A 24,149-nucleotide genomic window follows, 5' to 3' on the forward strand; every position below is an offset into this window, starting at 1 on the left:
TAGGTGCAGCAAGAACACACATGCGCACGCGCGCGCACACACGCACACACACACACACACACACACACACACACACACACACACACACACACACACACACACACACACACACACACACACACACACACACACACACACACACACACACACACACACACACACACACACCTAACCCTAACCCATACTTATAATGCACTCTAATCTACTTACACATCACAATAATAGTTATAATAACTGATACAGAATCATAATGCTTTATAACAATAATCATAACTTTAAAGCATTTTACAATGACACACACACACACACACACACACACACACACACACACACACACACACACACACACACACACACACACACACACACATATATATATATATATATATATATATATATATATATATATATATATATATATATATATATATATATATATATATTTATGACCAATTGAACTATTAAAGTTTAAGTAGTTCAATTGGTCATAAAATAGACATATTTTTTTAGAGTGGCATCACTACAGTACACTGTTATGACTGTCCTTATTGCCCTGTCAAGCTGCCATTGTGTCTACCACCTCAGGTGCCAAATCATAAAGGTGCTAAATCTACATCAGAGGTGTAAATGCCCCCATCAACACAAATACGATGCTAACAAGCCATTGTGTGGGCCACTCCCTATGATAATGGCCTTTCTTGAGTAGCTAGACTGGTGTGTTTAAATACCGGGAGGTCAGTCAAGTTCTTCATTACTTACTCTACCATCTGTGTGAGCTGTGGTAAGAAGACAAGTCAATATGAGGAAACAATCACAGGTAAGACCAGAGCCTATGGAGGAAGACACCATCAGAACTGCTCCAGCAACCAGCCGCATTACTGCTCCAACTCCCTGTGAAGACACTGCCACTCCAGACGGTGCTACACCAGGAGCAACAGGTACGAGGCCCAGGGCAACAGGAGCTCAGTCAACCCTCCCAGATGTTGTGTCAATGCCTATTGACCCACTGGAGCAAAAGAGACTGGATGATTTGCTGGCAACATTTGTTGCAAAGGGTTTCCATCCATTTTCAATTGTAGAAGGCAGGGGATTCCAGGATTTTATAAAGGAAATGAACCCTGACTACGCTTTGCCATGCCGGAAAACACTGTCATCAGAAATCATTCCAGATTTGTACAGGAGAACGCGTGAGAAAGTAAAAGAAAGTGTGGATAAAGCTGAAGCAGTGTGCCTAACTCTATCCAGAACCACGACTGACTTCATGTCCGTGACTTGTCACTTCATTGATGAGGACTTTCAAATGGTCTCCTGCCTGTTGGACTGTTTTGTGATGAGCGAGAGACACATCCATGATGAACTGGCAGGTCAACTTTTAAGTGTTGCTAAGGACTGGGACATTGCAGATAAAGTAGTTGCCTGTGTTTCAGACAATGCTGATAACATTGTGAAAGCCATCGGGATGACAGGGTGGCCCCACTTATCCTGCTTTGCTCACACCTTGAACCTCGTCGTAAACAATGGCATTGCTGCCATTCAACCTACAGTGGACATGGTGAAAGCCATCGTTGAGTATATGCACAAAAACACCATTGCAGCTGGGAAACTGAAGGCCACACAGAAACAGCTGGGCTTGCCAGAACTACGTCTCAAGCAGGATTGTCCAACTGGGTGGAATTCCACGTATCGCATGTTGTCATGGATGGTGGCAAACAGAGAAGCTGTCATCTCCACCTTGGACTTCATGAATCCAAGACTGCCCGTCCCATCTGCAGAGGAGTGGGAGGACATGCAACTGGCCTGTGACATCTTAGAGCCCTTTGACCAAGTCAGAGTTGAGATGAGTGATCAACGGTATGTTTTTAAATAGTATTATTGCATTGTCATGTACTAATACTGTGATTTTGAAGGCCTAATTTTCAGTTGCACCCAAAACAGTCACAAACCTGATTATTATTAAGATGCCTAACTTTCTTCTCTTTCTCTCAGTCATGCTAGTGGCTCAAAGATGTACTTTCTGGGAAGACGTCTGCAGAAACTAACTGCGGACAAACAAGGAGCTGGGGACCTCAGAGGTCCTGTGAGGAAGATGGTGGACACCATGGGCCAGGAGATGGCTACCAGGTTCCACAACATGGAACACAATCCTTTGCTCTCTGAGGCAGCAGCATTGGACCCCAGGTTCAATAAGTTCTTCCAGCAGCACAATGGGGAGGCTGATAGAACCTATCAACACCTCAGCCATGCTGCAGCTGAGGTCACATTCCTCCACCAGCAGGCTGAAGAAGAGGGCGAAGCACAAGAAGAGAACTCCAGACCGCACAACTCTCTCTGGACAGAGATGTTTGAGGGTGTTAGGCGTTTGAGAAGCACTCAGAACCCAACAACTGATGCCATGTCGGAGGTCAGTGCATTTGTGGAGGAGACTTATTTGGACAGACAGTCAGACCCACTCGCATGGTGGAAGACTCGATGCCGGGTCTATCCCAGACTGTGTAAGGTCATGAAGAAGAAACTCTGCATTGTGGCCACATCGGTTCCATCAGAGAGACTCTTTAGCAAATCAGGGCAGCTGACTTCGGAGAGATTGAATCGGATGAACCCAACAAAAGTCTGTCATCTGGTGTTCCTAAATGCAAACATGCAGTGAAGTGACATTTATTTAGGCTGTGTTCTTTATTTTGGAATGCACATTTTCTCATTTTGCATACATACAAAGATAATTCAGTGCCTGACTTGCACATTACATTTTTACTTGTGGATATTTGTCTTTATTGAGGCTACTATAAGATGCATTTTTGTTGTTGCTTTTTTCGCATGCTTATTTTTTTTGCTTTTTGAAGTCACAATCATACATGCTACATAGTAATCAGAATGCTATTTTCAACAAAGTTTTGAGTGTATAAACATGTCCTTCTGGACATAGTATTGACACCACAGAATGTTAGGAAGTGCCTCTTGTGATCTTGTGATGAAGCAGAGGTACTAAACATACATGTTCCAGTTGGTGTTCACTCTCCATTCCGACATCTCACCACTCCGACTAGTGGCTTCCGCGTGCGGTTAGGGTTAGGTATAGGGTTCGTCAACGTCGGAAAGGCGACATGTCGGAAAGGAGAAATGCACCCGTTCCAGTTAAATCACATTGTTTATTTATGTTTAATAGACATGCAAATGACGTTTGACTGAGGTCTGGTCGCTGTGTCTGCAGCTCTGCCATAATATTTTCTTATTTTTTTCCTGGTACTTGGACTGTAATTGAAATGTTGTACTTTGATTATTTCTTGTTTTCAGTTCACCACAATAAAAACAATTAACTTGACATAATTAGTTTTTTGTTTATTTTGTATTGCTACTATATTATTATATTACATATATTATAGTAACAACACTCTACTAGCCTTCAGTGGTGGAAAAAGTAGGCCTTCTCAAATGTTTTTCTTATGTAAAAGTATCAATACTGTAATGTAGAAAAAAATACTCTGTTACAATTAGAAGTCCGGTAGCTATTCAAAATTTACTTGAGTAAAAGTATAAAGGCATTTGCATCAAAATGTACTTAAAGTACCAAAAGTAAAAGTAGATCTACAAGCTCACAATGTGTCGCTGTGAGCTTGTAGATCAGCGCTCTCTCTCTCTCTCTCTCTCTCTCTCTCGCTCCCCGCTTCCACACTATTTCAGTGAAACCGGTTTTGCGACTTGCAAATGTGGGCAATTTGAAAACAAAGGCAAACTGTATGTCCACAGTATGGACAGGGGTGAGGGGCTGCTAATGTTGTTGTCATGTAGATTTTTCCTTTTTTTCTGGCCCACGACTTTGAGCAGCTAGACTGGGAAAAAACATTATTGTCTGGGCCATTGCCCCCCACAAATTACGCCACGCTTCTGGTCCAAGGGCCCAGCTTCCTGCTTTGAAATTGAGTGGGTTCAAAATTCAAGTGGGTGGGTTTTTGACAAACTTTAGACTTGATTTTATTACCTTAATAAACATTTTCATAAATACTATATGCTTACAGTCGCTAGTTTAAAGTTCTTTCAATCACCATGGTATGCGTTTTGGTAAATTATGGTCCCATTTATTTTAAAATTGACGATAAATGCCCTAGGAGGCGCGGGATGATTTGATTGACAAGCTACACAACCAATAGCATTCATTCCCCGCCCCCGCTATTGATTGACAAGTTACCCAACCAATAGCATTCATTTAGCGATTGATTTTCGGTTGCTTTTTGGTATAGGCCTATATTAAAGATGGCGGCTTTGAAATTGTTGAAAAATAGGCTTGTAGAGTCTGGGGGCATCACTTTGTCCATCTCTTTTATACAGTCTATGTTCTGGTCTCATGTCTGATGTCATTTTCTGTCTCAAACCTTTCCCTGTACATATTCTTCAAGTATGCGGATATGAAAATAATATTGTCACATAGATACGTAGTTACAAAAGGTAAAATGCATTTAGCTGCTAACAGTTCTCTGTGTGTGTGTGTGTGTGTGTGTGTGTGTGTGTGTGTATGTGTGTGTGTGTGTGTGTGTGTGTGTGTGTGTGTGTGTGTGTGTGTGTGTGTGTGTGCGTGTGCGTGTGCGTGTGCGTGTGTGTGTGTGCGTGTGTGCGTGTACACATTCAAGTGCAGGTAAGTGTGACTGGTGTAAAGTTTTGTGTAAGTTACATGTGTTGTAAAAATCATTAAAATAATCTGTTTTATGTAATAGGTCACCCCATATCACTATTTTGTGAGAGTCTGTTCGATTTTGTATTGTAAATGGAGTTTTATGTGTATTTACTATTTAGTTTTCTGTTTACTATTTTGTTTAAGTGTTTGCAGGCGCGGAAATCCCGGGGGTTAGGGGGGATGTGATCCCCCCTTCAGATTTGTCAATGAATGTACAGTAGCCTAAAAGGAAAGAACACTGAACAAGGAATATCTAGTTACATCCGGTCCATGCCAAATAACATGGGTAAGTCCTCCCATCAGCCCGATGCACGAGCAAACAAACAAACAATGGTGTAAAGTAACTTGGTACATTTACTCAAGTACTGTACTAAAGTACAATTTTGAAGTATTTTTACTTTACTGGAGTATTTCTAGTTTTCAGGACAAATTTACTTCTACTCCACTACAGCTCAGAGGCAAATATTGTACTTTTACTCCACTACAATTATTTGAATTATTTACTTTTTACTTAAGTAAGACATTTGAGTATTTTTTCCACCACTACTATAGTCACTTTGTAGATTTTGATTATTATTACAAAACATACATTAACCACTTTGCGACACCTGTCAAAGACACCCGTCTTAATATGTAGAGATATATATATTAGAGAGAGAAAAAAAAAAGAAACTCAAAAGTTTCCACGCCCGTGCGCTTCACGTGCGGCTGACCCCCCCTATAGCCTCAACCCATATTTTCGCCCTTGACTGTTTGTTGTCTAACATTGTCCAACAGTATGGTTGTGATGGTTGTATATCAGTGTCCTGACATACAACGGAGTGTCCTGAATTGTCCTGAATTGTCCTGAAGTGTCCTGACATACAACGAAAGACAGACAGACAGACAGACAGACAGACAGGCAGACAAGAAAAAAAGACAAAAGGTGGATTGGACATAATACTAATACAAACACTCTACATACTCAATGGTGGAAAAAAGTACTCCAATACTTGAGTAAATGTATTGGCATCAACATGTACTCAAAGGTACCAAAAGTACAAGTACTCATTATGCAGAACGTCCCGTTTCACACGTTATCATAATTATGTCTAAAAGTTATAAAACATATTTTGAAAATAGCAGATCTACAAGCTCACAATGCGAGCTTGTAGATTGGCTATTTTCAAATAGCCTAAGTACACATAGGGCTGAAGTGGCTAATGTATGTTTTGTAATAATAATCTAAATCTACCTAGCAACTTGTAACTAAAGTATCGTAGTGGAGTAAAAGTACAATATGTGCCTCAGCGATGTAGTGGAGTAGAAGTAAAAGTATTGAACATTGGAAACACAGTATGTATGCCAGGAGGAGTGACACATCCCTGGTCCCTCCCAGAGCACTATATAAAAGTGAACAGGTAGAAGGGTGTCAGTGAGATCTGGGAAAACCTTTCTGAGTCGTTCAAACAAAGGTAAGACTGCTGATCAGATCTGTGTGTGTGTGTGTGTGTGTGTGTGTGTGTGTGTGTGTGTGTGTGTGTGTGTGTGTGTGTGTGTGTGTGTGTGTGTGTGTGTGTGTGTGTGTGTGTGTGTGTGTGTGTGTGTGTGATCGTGTGATCGGAACTTTTTTTTACATTAACCACTTGAACCCTATAGCATCCCTATTCTGATGGGAACATTAGTCGGAAATAGCAGATCTACAAGCTCACAAGCTCGGCTATTTCCGGCAAAAATATTTGGTGTAGAGGGGGGGGGGGGGGTCTTTAATGTCTGAAAATACACATTAAAGGGATAGTTCACCCCCAAAATGACTTTTTTCCTATTTTTTTTATCAGTCACCCCATGGAGACTCGAATTCATGGATTTTTTTGTTTGTTTTTGTCGAATTCCTAAGCCAATAATTTGATGACCAGCAGAGGTTCCGGTAGGAGACACAAATAGCCTCCTTTGTGTCTCTTACCGGAACCTCTGCCTACCTCATCTTCAAATGATTGACCTATGCGACAAAAACAAAAAAAATATCCATGAATTCAAGTCTCCATGGGGTGACTAATCGATAGAAAAAAAGGGTGAACTATCCCTTTAACATGAATCCAACATACTATGATTGTAGGGTTATTCCACGCCTCCAACGCATGTGAAATTATTAAGATTATTATCATGTGCGTATTTCCTGCTTATTTAGGATTATACCGGCGTGGTAGGCCGACATATAAAGGCAGGGATAAGTACATACATATATGAAGGTTAACACTGCCTGTTTGTCACATTAACTGTGACATGCTCTATGAAAGTCAACCAAGAGGCACTGGTGAAAAGAGTACTCAAATGTTTTACTTAAGTAAAAGTATCAATACTGCAATATAAAAATACTCTGTTACAAGTAAAAGTCCGGAATTCAAAATATACTTGAGTAAAAGCACAAAAGTATTGGTATCAAAATGTACTTAAAGTACCAAAAGTAAAAGTACAAAAATGTTTGAAAATAGCAGATCTACAAGCTCACAACAAGTCGCGATGCGACGCGCTGTGAGCTTGTAGATCGTCTATTATCAAATAGCTTAGCTATAAAATAGGGTTAAAGTGGTTAATGTATGTTTTATAATAATAGTGATTTATATCTGCAGAAATAGAAGTAAAAGTACTGACAATTGGAAATACTCCAGTAAAGTAAACATACCTCTTACTTAAGTACAGTACTTGAGTACATGTACTTAGTTACTTTACACCACCTCCAAGAGGCCTGGTTTCTGAAGGGCATTATAAGGTCACTGCAGATGGGGTTTCTGTGCCATCCAGTGGACGCTTACATTTTCTCCTTTTTAAGGAGAAAATCACGTGTCATCCGGTGGGAAGCAACGTCCCTTTAGCTGAATTCCAATATCCAAAATCTCGACCACTCGCTCACTCCCGCTCGATCGCTCCAGCTTGACCCAATTGGTCATTTGCTTTTTGGAGGAGCCGAGTGGAGTCGAGTGTGGAGGAGCCGAGTGGACTCTCCGAGTGCGCATGGAGCGAGTGTACATGAAGTGTGGGCTTCGACCACTCTTCACATCTCCTCGCGGAAGACTTCCGCATCACATGTACACGTTTTTTTCCCTTCTCCCGTGACGTACATACATGGTCCTCCTCCACATGTGGCCACACAAACACTGCTTGAAACCCGAAACCATGCCGTAAACACCCCGCCCGCTGGCTGCCCCGAGACACACACACACACACACACACACACACACACACACACACGCTTAACTAAAAAGCATTATTGTATCGGTTTGTTGAAGAGACACATTTTCATAATGCTGAATTATAGAGCTTCAACTGATAAAGTAAAACTACACGTGAAAGGACCGCAACAAGCAAGCCGCTGGCTTTATTGCATTGTATGATATAGAGGGTCGGGGCGCTGCGCGCCCCTCCCCCCTAGCCGCTGCGCGGTGCTTTGTGTTTGTTGGTCTCTATAATATATAAAGCCATAATAGGAGATGTTCCCAATGGAGCTATGCCCAAATATGGAGTGTGTTGTCTGACCTCACTTGGGTCTCGTTGGGCGGTTATATAAAGCCATAATAGGAGATGTTCCCAATGGAGCTATGCCCAAATATGGAGTGTGTTGTCTGACCTCACTTGGGTCTCGTTGGGCGGTGGTCGGCGATGACGCTAAGGAACAACATGGCCGACTGTAATGTTGTGAGTTTGTGTTGGCCGCAGTTAATTATGCTGCGAGGGGGCAGATGTGTGCTGAGCAGTATGAATTCCTAAGCCAATAATTTGATGACCAGCAGAGGTTCCGGTAGGAGACACAAATAGCCTCCTTTGTGTCTCTTACCGGAACCTCTGCCTACCTCATCTTCAAATGATTGACCTATGCGACAAAAACAAAAAAAATATCCATGAATTCAAGTCTCCATGGGGTGACTAATCGATAGAAAAAAAGGGTGAACTATCCCTTTAACATGAATCCAACATACTATGATTGTAGGGTTATTCCACGCCTCCAACGCATGTGAAATTATTAAGATTATTATCATGTGCGTATTTCCTGCTTATTTAGGATTATACCGGCGTGGTAGGCCGACATATAAAGGCAGGGATAAGTACATACATATATGAAGGTTAACACTGCCTGTTTGTCACATTAACTGTGACATGCTCTATGAAAGTCAACCAAGAGGCACTGGTGAAAAGAGTACTCAAATGTTTTACTTAAGTAAAAGTATCAATACTGCAATATAAAAATACTCTGTTAGGGCGCGCTCCCACCGCACTTTTATTTTACCTCTGGGGCAGAATCTGCCAATGCTTTGTCAATGCAAATGCGTGGATTCTTGGGAAAAATCCGCAAGACCAGGACTCCACGCATTTGCATTGACAAAGCATTGGCAGATTTTGCCCCAGGGGTAAAATAAAGGTGCGGTGGGAGCGCGCCCTTACAAGTAAAAGTCCGGAATTCAAAATATACTTGAGTAAAAGCACAAAAGTATTGGTATCAAAATGTACTTAAAGTACCAAAAGTAAAAGTACAAAAATGTTTGAAAATAGCAGATCTACAAGCTCACAACAAGTCGCGATGCGACGCGCTGTGAGCTTGTAGATCGTCTATTATCAAATAGCTTAGCTATAAAATAGGGTTAAAGTGGTTAATGTATGTTTTATAATAATAGTGATTTATATCTGCAGAAATAGAAGTAAAAGTACTCACAATTGGAAATACTCCAGTAAAGTAAACATACCTCTTACATAAGTACAGTACTTGAGTACATGTACTTAGTTACTTTACACCCCCTCCAAGAGGCCTGGTTTCTGAAGGGCATTATAAGGACACTGCAGATGGGGTTTCTGTGCCATCCAGTGGACGCTTACATTTTCTCCTTTTTAAGGAGAAAATCACGTGTCATCCGGTGGGAAGCAAAGTCCCTTTAGCTGAATTCCAATATCCAAAATCTCGACCACTCGCTCACTCCCGCTCGATCGCTCCAGCTTGACCCAATTGGTCATTTGCTTTTTGGAGGAGCCGAGTGGAGTCGAGTGTGGAGGAGCCGAGTGGACTCTCCGAGTGCGCAGGGAGCGAGTGTACATGAAGTGTGGGCTTCGACCACTCTTCACATCTCCTCGCGGAAGACTTCCGCATCACATGTACACGTTTTTTTCCCTTCTCCCGTGACGTACATACATGGTCCTCCTCCACATGTGGCCACACAAACACTGCTTGAAACCCGAAACCATGCCGTAAACACCCCGCCCGCTGGCTGCCCCGAGACACACACACACACACACACACACACACACACACACACACACACGCTTAACTAAAAAGCATTATTGTATCGGTTTGTTGAAGAGACACATTTTCATAATGCTGAATTATAGAGCTTCAATTGATAAAGTAAAACTACACGTGAAAGGACCGCAACAAGCAAGCCGCTGGCTTTATTGCATTGTATGATATAAGCATGATACAATAATTGTAATATATTGTGCACACTTCATCTGTCTCAAAAGCTAAGAACTACTCATCGCCACACGTGGGTGTCCAGACCGCTTTGAGGAAGGGGAGGTAATGACACGCCACCAGTCGACTGCTGAAAGCACCGTGGAGGCTGTGACAGAGGGCGCAGAGGGGCCGTTGGCGGCCGAGGAGGAGGAGGAGCCTTCGGAGGTGGTGACAGAGGGCGCAGAGGTAGCTGCTCCTGCGGACGAGGCCGTGGGGGAGGTGCCGTTGGAGGTCGCGACAGAGGCTGCAGAGGAGAAGGTCGAGGGAGCTGCTCCTGCGGACGAGGCCGCGGGGGAGGGGGCGGTCGAGGTAAAGACTCATGCGGGGAAGGCCGGCGAGGAGACCAACACCAATCCACACTCCGTCACCACACCAGGGCGGAGCAGCAAGGTACGCAGGGAAGTGAGCCCGAGCAGCAGCCCGCTGAGAGGTCCGGACGCGCGGAACCCTGTCCTCAACTACCCACGCAGACTGGAGGCGATCGAGAGGGGAGTCGTGGCACCACCAAAGAAAGGTGGCCTTTGCCTCAAGCCCGGGGCCCTGTCTAACAAAAGTGCGAGGCCAGGCGCCATGGGGATCAGACCAGTCGGGTCTGGTCAAGGTAAGGGGCCAGGAGTGCGCATCGATCCATCCAGCTTCAACCGCTTATCTGGAGTAGGGTCGCAGGGGCAACAGTTCCAGCAGAGAGCTCCGGCCTTCCGTGTCCTGAGCAACATTGGCCACTTCCTCCCGGGGGATCCAGAGGCGTTCCTAGGCCAGTGTGGAGATGCAATCCCCACATCTGGTCCTTGGTCTGCCAGGAGGTCTCTTCCCAGCGTGCAGTGTGCAGGAGTGCGCAGCCCAGCGGAAGTGGAGCTGGAACGGCTGCTCAGAGAGATATCTGAGTGGGCTAATCCACCCGACCTACTCACGCCTGTTCGGTGGGTCATGAGCAGGTTTCGAAAGAAAAAGGTAAAAAGGTGAGGAAAAGAGAGATGATTGTCCCACCACCGTCCTCTGCGGGGGCTGGTGGTGCGTTTCGTGGCGGCAAAAGAACACTGCCAGACGAACTGACATCTCCACTGCCACCCTCCGCGGAGGTTGGCAGTGTTTTGGACAAGGCCAGTGCCATACCGATGTGACGTGGGCAGCCGCGGTTGGGCATGACTGATGTAAAGGCCCACCCAGATGTGGGCCTTTGTGTCCGTTTATGTTCAGTTGGCAGTTGTGGTTAGTTGCACTCGGGTGGACTGGGCTTAAAAGATGCTAGCAGCATGTGCCTGTAACAGGGAAATGGATGAAGCCATTTCCAAATGTGTGCAGTTATGACTGAAGAATTTGAATAACTTGCATGATGATGATGATGAATGTATTAATTTACTGCCTACCTCTAAGTAGCCTGGTAAACCCTCCCTCCGGAAATCTCATTTCCATTTGATTCCAGGAGTGAGTCTGGCCTGATTGCCCATTGTGGGAGTTTCTAGCGGAATTACCAACTAACCGAGCCAATCAGCGTCCTCGCCCATTGTTTTGTGATTGACAGCGGGGGTAGGCCAATCAGGTGGAACCAGAGTGGTTCACACGTCATTAATCAATGATTAATCAACACCTTTCATACAAGCTGCTCATTAACATCAAAGACAAATCAATTACTCCTGGTGATAATCACTGCAGCCTAAAGTGGCTTAATTGGACATCAAAGCTACATTACTCCCGCCCATCTCCAGCCCACAGCCAAATTGCCCATGTAGGTCTACAGGCCAGACTCACTCCTGAAATAAAATACAATTGAGATTTCTGGATGGAGGGTTTACCAGGCTAACCTCTAAGTTGTGATGAAAGGCGTTAAGTAGGGTGCATTGATGACAATAGGAGCGAAATATTTGTCTATCAGGATTTGTGTTAGCCACTTAAAGCTCTATTTTATATACTTAGTTGAACGATGATGTCGCGCAAAACCGGCTAAAATGGCTGACCTGCCAGGTTGTGAGCACCTGGGCTTGTAGATCTGCTGTTTTACTATTTAGAAGAGTTTAAAAATTTGCCCATGAACGACATGCACAAATTAGGAACGTCAAATTGAAAGGGGTTTAAGTGGGATGACAAGAACATATGAGTGTTCCAAAGAAGATGGACTTGTAGTGTTCATTTTAAATGTAGACAGGCAACTATATGTCAAGATTCATTTGTGTTCTGGGTTAACAGGTGGCGAATAATTGTTTCTAATTCAATTGGTAGTAATTTGCTTTTGATGTAAAGTTAATTTAGATTCCAATGGTGGTTACAATTTTCGAAATAGAAGCAATTTGGATTCTTAAAAGGATTAAAATGACATATTGGGGATTTATGTTGAACATGTTTGGTGTGCATAAATATAATGTTATGTGTGAAGTGCGTAACTTTTAAGTTGAGCAACATGTAAGCTGTTCCGAGTATGGGGTTGGAGCTGTTAGCAGACAATGTAAGATGTTCCTAGTATAGACAGTGGTGGAAAAAGTACTCAAATGTTTTATTTAAGTAAAAGTATCAATACTGCAATGCAGAAGTTCTCTGTTACAAGTAAAAGTCCGGAATTCAAAATGTTACTTGAGTAAAAGTACAAAAGTATTGCCATCAAAATATACTTAAAGCACCAAAAGTAAAAGTACTAAAATGTTTGAAAATAGCAGATCTACAATCTCACAACGCGTCGCTTGTAGATCGGCTATTTTCAAATAGCCCAGGTATAAAATAGGGCTAAAGTGGTTAATGTGTGTTTCATAATATCATAATTTATATCTGAAAAGTCACTAGTAACTAACGTTTTCAAACAATTGTAGTGGAGTAAAAGTACAGTATTTGCATCTGAGATGTAATGTAGAAGTAAAAGTATAGACAATTGGAAATACTCCAGTAAAGTAAAAGTACCTCAACATTGTACTTAACTACAGTACTTGAGTAAATGTACTTAGTTACTTTACACCACTGAGTATAGACATGTGTGAAGTGCATGGCTTACGATGCCAGGCTGTGCCATCACTAAGAGTGCGGCCTACCTATTGTGTTTTGTGGGGGAAGTCTAGTTTCGTTGGAGATCGGCATAAACCGGCAGTGAGTAGAGATTAGAAAACGTACACCTACATTACTATTATATATGCTGATATGTTTATAGTTTGTGTGAAGATTCGTGTCAGTAATACTGCCATGGCTGTTTCAGTGTTTTATCTTTCCTAGGTTTATAACCTGACCTGCAGGTCAAGACCTTGTTAGTAGAATGTGTGTCTACCGGCGAGGTTAAAGTTAGACAAGTTAGACTGACCTTGTAAGTAATATGTGTGATTACTGGCTTGGTTAGTAGTTTGACTGACCTTCTAGCAGTTTGGTTGACTACTGGGAGTATTAATGTATGTTTGTATTTGTGTTAGTAAATTAAAAAAAACGTCATAAGACACAGGTTTGTGTAATATCTATCTTTTATTTACACCTCCTATTTCCCGAACTCCTGGCCCATTGTGTGGGCTGTAGCCGATCAGACGCACAGTAGGTGCGGGGGGCCTAAGTTACCCTAAGTTTTCAAATACTCTCAGTGGAGTAAAACACACAATATTTGCCTTTGAGATGTAATGGAGTAGAAGTAAAAGTATTTGAAATTAGAAATATTCAAATAAAGTAAATGACCTCAACATTTTACTTAAGCACAGTACTTGAGTACATGTACTTAGTTACTTTCCACCACTGAGTGATTACTAACCGTTTATTCCCTAGAGCCCCGGTTCTTACATCTAACAAAAGATGAGACCCCGAAAGAAAGATCACTTAAGCCTTATATATTTTTTTTCTTGTCCAACAACATAGAGACCAGGGCTGGGCAACTTTGATGATGTAGAGGGCCACTATATTTCCACACTCACTCCAGAGGGCCTCATTGCATATACTGTCCGGCAGACTCCTCTTATCTCTATATTTTTTGAAAATTAATGCCATACTTCGCCATTCTATGTCACACAAAAGTATCAAAAATAGCTGATCTGCAAGCTCAAAACGCGTCGCAGAGCGATGCGTTTTGAGCTTGTAGCTTGTAGATCTTGCTATTTTTGATGGAATCCTGATTTTTTTGTTGCTATTTTTGAATTGGAATCCTGAAAAGTAATATTTTAATTTAATTTCAAAGGCACTTAGTTATACTTATGTTAACGTTATGAGCTTAAATAAAAATACATTGGACATAAAAAAGACAATCGAATTTGAATTCTAGTCATTAAGCTACTAATATAGACTGAAGTAATTAAAGCGGGTCATGTTTGCATGTTTGGAATTGTAATTGCTGAAATCAATAATATATCAGTAGGCCTATTCCGATATTAACCTGCGGGCCACATTAAGTGAATGTGGCCCCCGGGCATGAGGCCCCCGGGCCGCCAGTTGCCCATGTATGGCATAGATAATCTACAAGCTCACAATGGGACGGGCTGTCATGCATTTTTTTTCTATTTGGAGCCTATTTGACACTCATTCTATCAACCTCCCTACTCTGACGTCAATAATAATCGCGGCTTGCTCCTGTGAAAACAACCAATGATTCTCAAAGTTGCATCTTTATGAACACAATAATGCAGGCATATTATTCTATATCTCTTAAAATATATCACTGCAGGCATATTATATTGCAATATCTCAAAATATATCAGTAGCAGAATCTTGTGATAGTTCTGCGCTAATAAGGTGTTTTATCACATGTATTTATTTGTATGTGAGAAAGACATTTTCAGGTGCAAGCTGGAACTAAACTGACCTGCTCATGTGATTTTTCACACTATTAGTCAAACATGACATTGATAGATTTTAATCAAGATTGTGTTTATGGACAATTATATCTCAAGTGTCTATAGCAAAGGTTGCTTTGCAGTGTCTAAAATGAGGTTACATGTCGCCTTTCCGACGTTAACTAACCCTATACCTAACCCTAACCGCACGCGGAAGCCACTAGTCGGAGTAGTGAGATGTCGGAATACAGACATTACCCCCTAAAATGACTGCCCCAACCGCCATTCATTACAACATTGTTCAATTGTTTTATTTTTTTAACCATTTTTAAAACCATGACTTTTAGACATGTATCATGTGTTTAGACTTTCTTTAACAGGGACTTTAAAACTATGCATGTGTGACCAAAGTAATATGAGGAAAAGCCATGTGACATGCCTGCTCTTTGTCAAACTTAGGTGAAATAGTTCCAGTTAGCTTCATTGGGTAACACCTGAGCGAGCCGTAGACAGCAGCTAATGGTGGGCTCATAAAAGACAACATGTGCCTCTTCAGACCTTGTGTCTGTCTGACGTCCTGGGCGGGAGAAGAGTGACGCTTTTGGAGTTTTGACGAGGACTTTCTTCCTCACGCAACCCAACTCGATAAGTGCCTGTAGAAGTTCAGATATGGCCATTGGCTGCAGGACATCCTTATAGTGTTCCACCAGTGCCTGTCGTGTGAGTCCAGGCCGGGACATGATGTGGAGCAGAACGGCCTCCAGCATGCCTTTACACGCCGGCCCGTTCAGACCGCCGTCCACCAAACGCCACGGTCGACTGATGAAACTCACGTCATCTCCATCATCGTTATCAGCTGGTGATGTTGCGGGTGGTGCTGATGGTGAACCTGCGTTAGTAGTCTCTTTGGTCCCAATCCTTCCACCCTCCTGCTCCCATGTGACATAGTTTTCCCAGATGTCCTTCTTCCCCGTTTCTCTCACATTCTCTGTCCCCTCTACTGGCTCCATCTCTGTCGATGCAATGTCTGTGCTTTTCTTGCCCTCTCCCTGTCTCTCTTGCTCCTCTGACTCTTCTATGCTGTTTTTCTCCCCGTCAGTCCCCCCTCCTGATATTCCACCTGCCCCATCTCTTCTCTCGGCATCCACAGCGACTCTTTTCCCTGGTGGCTGCTGTTGCTTGTCACAGCCTTCTCTGCATCTCTTGCGGGTCAAGAAGTTGTGCTGGCTTCTCCAGAAGGGCTGTTTTCCTTCCTGGGTTGTGTGGAACTGGGGCCTGGGCCCGGATTTTGAGGTCAGAATCCATGGGCCGGCATGGCGCATCAGCACCCAACGTGGCCCAAAACCGCCAACTTGCAACACGTGACCCTGTTCCTGCAGCTCCTGCACATACTGCTCTAGGTTCCTGGTGCTAGCAGGTTGTTTTTCTGTCAGGTGTTTGAGTGCCTGGTACAAGTCCTGTTCACTCAAGCCGTTCTCACCCGCCCCATCTAAGCTCCTCTGTATCTCAGCACAGGCTTGCACGTCCTGAGCGGTGTAGCCGTATGTCTGAATCAAACGCACATCACATTCCACAGTGGATGGAGAATCCAGAGAGGGTCGGGGTTGGAAAGAATGAGTGAGTATGGAAGGCAGCTGAGATGGACCACATTTGAAGAAGTCCAAAGGGGATGAGAGCTCCGGGTTAAATATCTGGTGAGCAGGAGTGTTGCGCATCTGCACACTTATTAAACAGGACTCCACTACGATGCTGTCATTGACACTGAGGTTATGTAATTGAGCTATGCCTGGACTGCAGTATCCTCGCATCATCAGGTACTTTGTGTGTGATGCCCGATGACTCTTCAGATGCAACCTTTTCGACACCTCACACTCATCAGCTTCATTGTTGTTATCTTCATCGTCATCTTCCTCCAGTGTTGCCATACTCTTGGCAACTTCATTGTCCACCAAGTTACTGTCCACCAGCACCACCTGCTTGGGTATGGACACGTGCACAGACACTAATCCCAGAGTCATTAGGCTGAGGAATGCTGCGCAAGCTCCGCCTGGGGATTCTAGAGAGAACTGAACCATGCTAGAAAAGTCCTGGGGTTCCTCTGAAGCTTGGGCTGCAGGGCTTGACGATGGTACCCATTGAGTCTGCTCGTCCAGGTAAGTAGGGTCCCCCACATGGTCCTCAGTGGATGAGTTAACTGTCAATGGTCTGATGTTTGTCTCCTTGTCACACTTGTTTTCTTTCTCCCTGCAACTCTTCCCACCCTTCTCTTCTTTCTCTTCCGGACTTACTTCCCCCAACTCCTTTCCTCTGCCCCCTAACCCATCTCTCCATTCTGTTTCATCGTAGAAGGCAATGAAAGGCATGTCATCTACTGACCCAATGTCATTCACTGTCTTTATGAACTTGAAGGCATCTGTGCACAATGTGGCAGGGAAACGCCACAGAAAAGACCTGAAGTATATCTGAGACATCTGGTAGGACATGGGCAGGATGGACAGGGCTCGGTTCTTCTTGGGCCCACACGTGTCACTGACACGACGGCGGCTGACCACACCTGTCTTCTTGCACTGGATGAACACTTGACGCAACGCTTCCTGACTATATTTACTATTGATGTTGAAGGTCTGGAAGGACCTGGTTAGCTTCATCTGAGAGTTAGACAACAGAGTGCTCTGCATCAAGTTATTTAACACGATGGCGTGAATGTCGTCTTTACAACTGAGTGAGTCTTCCAAGCATATTCCTTTACCCTCATCTATGGTGTAAACCTTAAACCGTGAGAAAAGCTCTTCCTTGGTATTGGGGACAGCCATGTTGTTGCAGGAGCTCATGTCAGAGCTGAACTTCTGCCTTAGGAGCCTGGTGAACTCGGAGAATGCTGCAGCGCAGTGATTGGGGAAGTTGGGGTCATCTGGGTTAGTGGGTTTCTTTTCTTCCAGAAGTTCCATCAGAAGCTTGTCCTGGTACGCCTCAGCTAAACACACCCTGTAGTTCAGCAGTGTCTGAGGATTCTTGAGGATGGTACGCATGTGTCGCCTGATAATGACAGACGTTTTATCTTCAGATATCTTACACTCTGTGTACAGCAAGGCCCTCACAACACAGGAGGGAACAAACTGCCTTGTCATCATGCTGTTGAGCAGATGTGAGGCCACACTACAGAGCATCATCAGTGAGTCTTCCTGTATGGACCATATGAAACGCTGTCTTGTCATTTTCTTCAAAGCCAGATGTTCTATTTCATCATGGGTGGGGCTACATATCTTTAGCTCTTTTGTTTTCTTGCATGGGGGTTGGACGACAACCTTCTTTGGTGTTTTACTCTTCCGTTTCCTACCTCCAGCCAGCTGCTGGTCCATGCTAGCAGGCTCCTCTGCCACCTCAACACTTTCCGGTGTGATCCAGTCCCAGTTGCGTTTGAGGTGTGCAAAGAAGCATGAATCCAACCCTCCAGCACCTCTACCATCCCCTGGAATCGAACCGTCATCACACAGCTCATGGGAGCCTTTGAGCAAGTATGCCAATCTCTGGAAATTGTCGCGGTCATGTGTCAAAGGAAGTCCTACGATCCCTCTCTTAGTACGGTTCACTCCCAGATGTGTATTGAGGGAGACACACCTAAGGTCAAACCAGTAGTTTTCCACATCTTTGACAGTGGTGAACATGTAGTGCCACCTTTCAAATGGTTTGTCGGGTGGATCTTTGACCAGCCAGTAGTGAGGCTCAGAGCTGGTTGTGTCAACAATCGTGGAAGTTTTCTTCAAGTAAACAGATACCTTCTGTTTTTCCTGGAACATCTCCACTGGACCAAATTGGAGCAGACCCATATAGGCCAGTCTCTGCAAGTGCTCATGGAAAAAGAAGACATACTTCTGTTTGTAAAGAAGCTGCGATTTCAAAGTACCGGGTAAGTATCTGATAAGACAGTGTTGCTTCACAGGATCCTTCAGGTACGTTGCCAGCCCATCTACCATGTAGTTTATCTGTGTGACCTGTATAAAGATGGAGAGAGGCAAGCAGAGCAGCACATCTTCAATGAGGCCCCAGCCGCTGCCAAACTCCTTGTGTATGGGAACCGGAGGAATGAATCTCTTCCAAGAGATCTCATCCACATAAACTCTCAGATTTTGGGGAGGCAGGGTTTCATCTGGCTTAGCCGACGTTCCATCCGGCAGAGCCAACATCCCATCCAGGTGAGGAGACCCTGCATTCCACCGGTCCCCCGTATGGGAGGAGAGATCTTCAGAGGAGGTGGTTTGTCTGGCTGCATCTGGTGAATTATGTGCGTTGCCGATATTGGGATTGTTGCCTGAGAATGATGGATTTGAGGGCTCAGGGTGTTCACATGATAATGTGTGTGTAGCACCAGCATTAGAGGCAGTTCTGTCGGTGGGAGACTGGCCGGATGGGTGTGTACCCCTGGTGCTCTGCTGGAGCGGGTGCCCATGCAAGAGGTACCAAAGGAAGGTATGGATTACACGCAGACGTTGCATCTTGGGTTGATATCCCCAAGCCCTGCCCATGCCTATGACTGTTGTGGGTTTGAAGTCAAAAGGTTTGTCAGCATTCATTCGCAACTCATGCCCTTGTTCTTTGGCCATCTCTTGAGCCTGCAGCAGATGTGCAATGGAGAAGGATCTGGAGGTCTGGAAACAAATGGCGCTCTTCACTATATCATCGTCAGGCTGAATGGAGGGGTGAACCACAAAATCAACCTTTTTGTTGATACCATCCCGTGTAACTGTGGTAGTGAATATCTTAACTAAGCCCTCTCTGGACAGACTATGTATTATACGTAGAATAGTCTTCTTACAAACCTTTGTAGTCATGCCATGCGTCTTCTCTTCATCGTTGATCATTTTTTGAAGCATGCCAATTCCTTCTATGATCTTGAGGCTGTGGACAGACTCCACAATCATGTTCTTCCTCTTCAGGAGACGGTATGTCTCATGAGGCTGCGGTATCTTACTGGCCTGAGCCTTTTTGGATCGCCCAGCACACTGGACCTGTTTTGGAATCTCCTCGACTGTAATGCTGTCACTGCTTGCATGGCTGGCTACATTCAGAGATCCATTCTTTCCCAGGGAGACCTCGGGGCTCATGATGGATACCTCTTCTTTCTCCACTGTGGTTTTGTGTTTTCCTTTGGATTTTGACCTGGAAGGTGAGGATGGTGTATTGGGGATTTGAAGCTTGTTTTTTGGGATTGCAGATGAACAGAGCAACTTGTTTCGCTCCTTTGCGAACTGTTGCAAATGGTTACTCATGCTCTCGCACTTGTGGCTGATATATTTGGTGACCCTCTGCTTGCCTTCATCTTCCATGAATGCCTTAATCATGCCACACCTGTCCAGCATTCGGCATATCATACGAGTCTCCAGTTTGCCAATATGCATCCTTGAGCCTATGGCCTTCAACGAAATGCCTCTTGTACCAACAGAGAGCACAAGGTGATAGGCCTGCATGAGGACATCCCGCTCCATGATCCGCCCTTTGGAAGACAAACCCACTGCACTTGTCCCAGCTCCATCTTCATCATCATCATCATCATCTTCCGCAATCAGTTCCTTCCTAACAAATGGCTTTATCAGTTGAAAACAGCGCATTGTTACTTTAGTCGCTCTCTTGGTGGCACAAGTGCCAGCGTTGGGTTCCGAGTCCTCCACGGGAGCATTGATTATCCTGACCAGCTTGGCAGATTGCATATACTGCTGCACCAACCTGAATGTCCTTTGTGTCACTTTAAGTTGTTCTCTGAGAGAGACTACAGTGGCAAACTGACCAGGTGTCTCCGCTAGAATGTTGGACATGGACTCCATCAAAATGTCATATTTAGTCCTCCTGTTTACATGGAAGCGGTTGAGCAGCAACAGTATGGAGTATTGCTGCTGTCCATTGTGCATTCGAATCACATACGTTTGCATGCTGATGAGGCCATTCTTGACAAGAGACTTCCGTAAGTAATACAACTTTTTGGCATCAAACCTGAGAGAGATTTCCAGGTCCCTTTGTACCTCCCCTTGCCAACGAGCTCGGCCTACGCGTTCCAGTATGCAGTAGGTGTGGTCAGCGAGGTTCAGGTCAGGGTCACCCTCAGGACCGATCAAAGCACGGAATCTGACTTCCTGCGATGCCACGACAACAAGCCTCCGGCCAAACCTTTTGAAAGCCTCTTCTAAGCTGAGCAATGCAGTGCTGACGTTGGAGCGGACAATATTGGTGACATCTTTCCTCTCCTTATACAATGCACAGGAGCCCTGTACGCCATTCTTGTCTTCTACTATGACATGGGTCGGGTAGATCTCTGTCCTTTGTTGTTGGTTAACAAGCGCCTCCCTTGTCTCAATCCCTGTTTCTGGGTCAATGTCTGCAAACCTGTCAGAGAGTAGAACGTCATCCCTCTCCTTTGGAAGTTCATAAAAGCTCAAGTCACAATTGCAGATCAACGCCTTCCAAATGAATTCCTTGGTGTGCAGGTCTAGTTTGAGAGGAAACTCTGGCTTTCTACCCTCCAGACGTATCCACAGAGAGGAAATGGTGATTCCATCCAGACCGTCCAATGCTACCTCATTCTCCACTATGCTCAGTGCATCCATATCATTGTATTGCATGTGCACTAACGGATTTCAAAACAAAGGAAAAATCAACATGGTCAGAACCTTCTTCGCAAAAGTTACATCATATCATATTCATTCTTAGAAGGATGAGGAAGTTACTTCAACCTTCCCCATTCCTTTTATACAATTTGCCGTGATGTAGACGTGATGTTGCTGTGATATAGATATAACCATATTTGGGCACAGCAGTGGAGGATGTCCATATTTGGAAAGTACATGGAGGGACTAGGGGGAATGATGTCACTATGATGTCAGACATGCCCAAATATGGATGTCCATGTCAGTCTTGCCCAAATATGGAGGTCCATCATGTCAGACTGGCTTTCAAGTAGCCTCTCTGGTCTGCAATATAGGGTTAATATTAATAATATTAACTAGATGTCAGGGACGCTTTGCGGCCCTAACCTCTAGTCCCAACCTCCCAATCTCGGTCATGTGATAAAGAGGTCAGACTTCCTGTATCTGGTTGCTATGGCAACCTGCCAGATCAGGCTGAGGGTCTGATAGGCAAATCAGAGGAGCAATCAAGCCGAGAGTCTGATCACAGATCGAGGTGGGGTAAGATGCCTAAAACATAGCCATAGCTCTGATCAACAGTCTGTGGCAAGTTTCGGGGCAAATGGAGTGATCCTGTGCTTGCTTACCCCGGACGAACTTTCGGAGCTTTTGTCAATTATATAGTATAAGATATTAAATCGTAATAATACATCACACTTACATAGCGCTTTTCATGGTAACCAAAGTCACTTTACAAAACAAATCGAAACAAAAATATACAACTTTATTAAGAGAGAAGTATTTAAAAGGCTAAACATAGGAGAAAAACATAAGCTATAAGACTAAAAGGAAGAAAGGGAGATTTGATTTGAGTTAGGCGGGTAAAGCAAGTCTGAGAAGGTGGGTTTTGAGGGAGGCTTTGAACACGGCAAGGGTGGGGGTGGCTTTGATGCGAGGCGGGTTCCAAAGGGAGGGGGCTGCAACTCAAAAAGCCCTGTCACCCCAGGTGTGTTTGTTAGTTCTTTGGGGCATTTCCAGGAGATTGGCATCACCAGACCTGAGGGAGCTCGGGAGGGGGTGTGGCGTGGGAGGAGGTCAAATATTATCATTAACATTAATATTAATATTAATGAGAATACAGTATATATGGACATATACTGATGACAACAGGGATCTCCATATATGCATAAAATGGACAAGGACAGACAGATATCGCCATAATGGGCATAAAGGGGACACAGTCAGACAGACATATATGTGGCCTGTGTCTGTCTGTGTCATAGAGTTAATTAATAAAACATAATAGAGAGGGCACCGGAAATCCTCTCCCATCCACTTGCATTGAGTTGCTCACCCAGCGCATGAGGCGAAATCACCCCTTCTTCCGGGTTGTGAAATGTGATGGGTGAGGCCTATTTGGGGCTTCTGTGATGCGGTTTGCGTCACCTCGGTGCGCTGCCCCGTGCGCAAGCTCGTGAGTCGAGCCCATTGGTCGAAACCGTTTTCGCTCAAGTGGCCAGCATGTCCAATGCGCTTCAATGCAACCACTGGGTTCTGGGGGCTTGGTCTGTGTCCCTTTTATGCCCATATATGGAGATCTCTGTATCTGTCTGTCTTGGTCCCTTTTATGCCCATATATGGAGATCCCTGAAGTCATCAGTATATGCTCCGATATGGGCATTCCCATATATGGGCGTATCGGTCGGCAATGGCTGTTCTGGACAACCGCCTATCCGACCGACTTCAAACCGACTGTGCCTGGCACAGGCACAGTCGGTTTGAAGTCGGTCGGATGGTTTACTGGAGCGATGAAAGTTGGAAATGCATGCCCCACCCAGTTATACAATACCCATTGTACCCATTGTCAGAGTACACGTCTGCCTATGTCCCTTTTATGCCCATATATGGAGATTTCTGTATCTGTCTGTCTGTGTCCCTTGTATGCCCACATATGGAGCTCTGTGTCAGGCATGCCCAAATATGCAGTCTAGGCCAGTATCATATTGATGACATCAGGGGGCTCCATATATGGTGATTTATGTTTTGGAGATCCGCATTACGGCCATAGTTATTATGAAATAATCCAACCATTTCACCCAGTGCATACTGTACTCCCCTTTTCCTGCTTCTTCCATGTTTGGTTTGATGACTTCATGGCTTCACGAAAAATACCAACATCTGTCCCACCACACACCATGTCATTTTAACACCGGCTCATCTGTTCTCCCCCCAAAAAACTGGGTCCTGGTTGGTTGATGGGTTATGGATACCTGGGCATGCTAAGTATTGTGTATTGTGAGAGTGGAAGAAACAGTAGTGATTCTATTCACCATAATTTAATTAAAATAATCTGCTTTGTTTGTGCTAAAAGTATAATTTTGACATTCGTTTTGTAATACAATGAATTAATCCCCATTATGCAGTCCCTTGATCATAGCAGAATCAATTGATAAAGATAATAGACAATATTTGGACATACAGTAAATATACTTAATCATGAAGAAGATCCCAATGCTCTACCAAAGTCAAAGTCAACATTACTTTAAAACCTAAGACCTAAATCATCATATTATGTAAAGAGACATATAGCTGCAACTTCAGCAACTGATGGCTTTCTTCCCCGTATCAAGATGACAATATCAACAAAGACAGATCAACTGTAGTTTTTATTT

At 44.1% G+C, this 24,149-nt stretch overlaps 3 protein-coding genes across 4 annotated transcripts; 2 read left to right on the forward strand and 1 right to left on the reverse strand.

Moving 5' to 3' along the window:
- Nucleotides 1-799: 799 nt before the first annotated feature.
- LOC311041941 (zinc finger BED domain-containing protein 4-like) lies at nucleotides 800-2,647 on the forward strand (the record flags this gene model as incomplete). The annotated part of the gene is made up of 2 exons (XM_084052422.1): nucleotides 800-1,851; nucleotides 1,987-2,647. The coding sequence occupies 2 exons, from the start codon at nucleotides 800-802 to the stop codon at nucleotides 2,645-2,647; spliced, it is 1,713 nt and encodes a 570-aa protein (XP_083908548.1).
- LOC311041678 (uncharacterized protein) lies at nucleotides 817-11,108 on the forward strand. 2 transcript variants are annotated; one of them, XM_084052160.1, is made up of 2 exons: nucleotides 817-938; nucleotides 10,151-11,108. In XM_084052160.1, the coding sequence occupies exon 2, from the start codon at nucleotides 10,209-10,211 to the stop codon at nucleotides 11,103-11,105; it is 897 nt and encodes a 298-aa protein (XP_083908286.1). In that variant the 5' UTR covers nucleotides 817-938; nucleotides 10,151-10,208; the 3' UTR covers nucleotides 11,106-11,108. The 2 variants fall into 2 exon arrangements, with proteins under 2 accessions (XP_083908286.1, XP_083908287.1); XM_084052161.1 differs by lacking the exon at nucleotides 817-938 and adding an exon at nucleotides 6,091-6,120.
- A 4,210-nt stretch (nucleotides 11,109-15,318) lies between these two features.
- Nucleotides 15,319-21,459, reverse strand: LOC311041942 (general transcription factor 3C polypeptide 1-like; the record flags this gene model as incomplete). The annotated part of the gene is made up of 1 exon (XM_084052423.1): nucleotides 15,319-21,459. The coding sequence occupies one exon, from the start codon at nucleotides 21,457-21,459 to the stop codon at nucleotides 15,319-15,321; it is 6,141 nt and encodes a 2,046-aa protein (XP_083908549.1).
- Between the last annotated feature and the right edge of the window lie 2,690 nt (nucleotides 21,460-24,149).

This window comes from Gymnoscopelus microlampas (genome assembly GCF_963454915.1).
Source record: "Gymnoscopelus microlampas genome assembly, chromosome: 3".
Classification (NCBI taxonomy): Eukaryota; Metazoa; Chordata; class Actinopteri; order Myctophiformes; family Myctophidae; genus Gymnoscopelus; species Gymnoscopelus microlampas.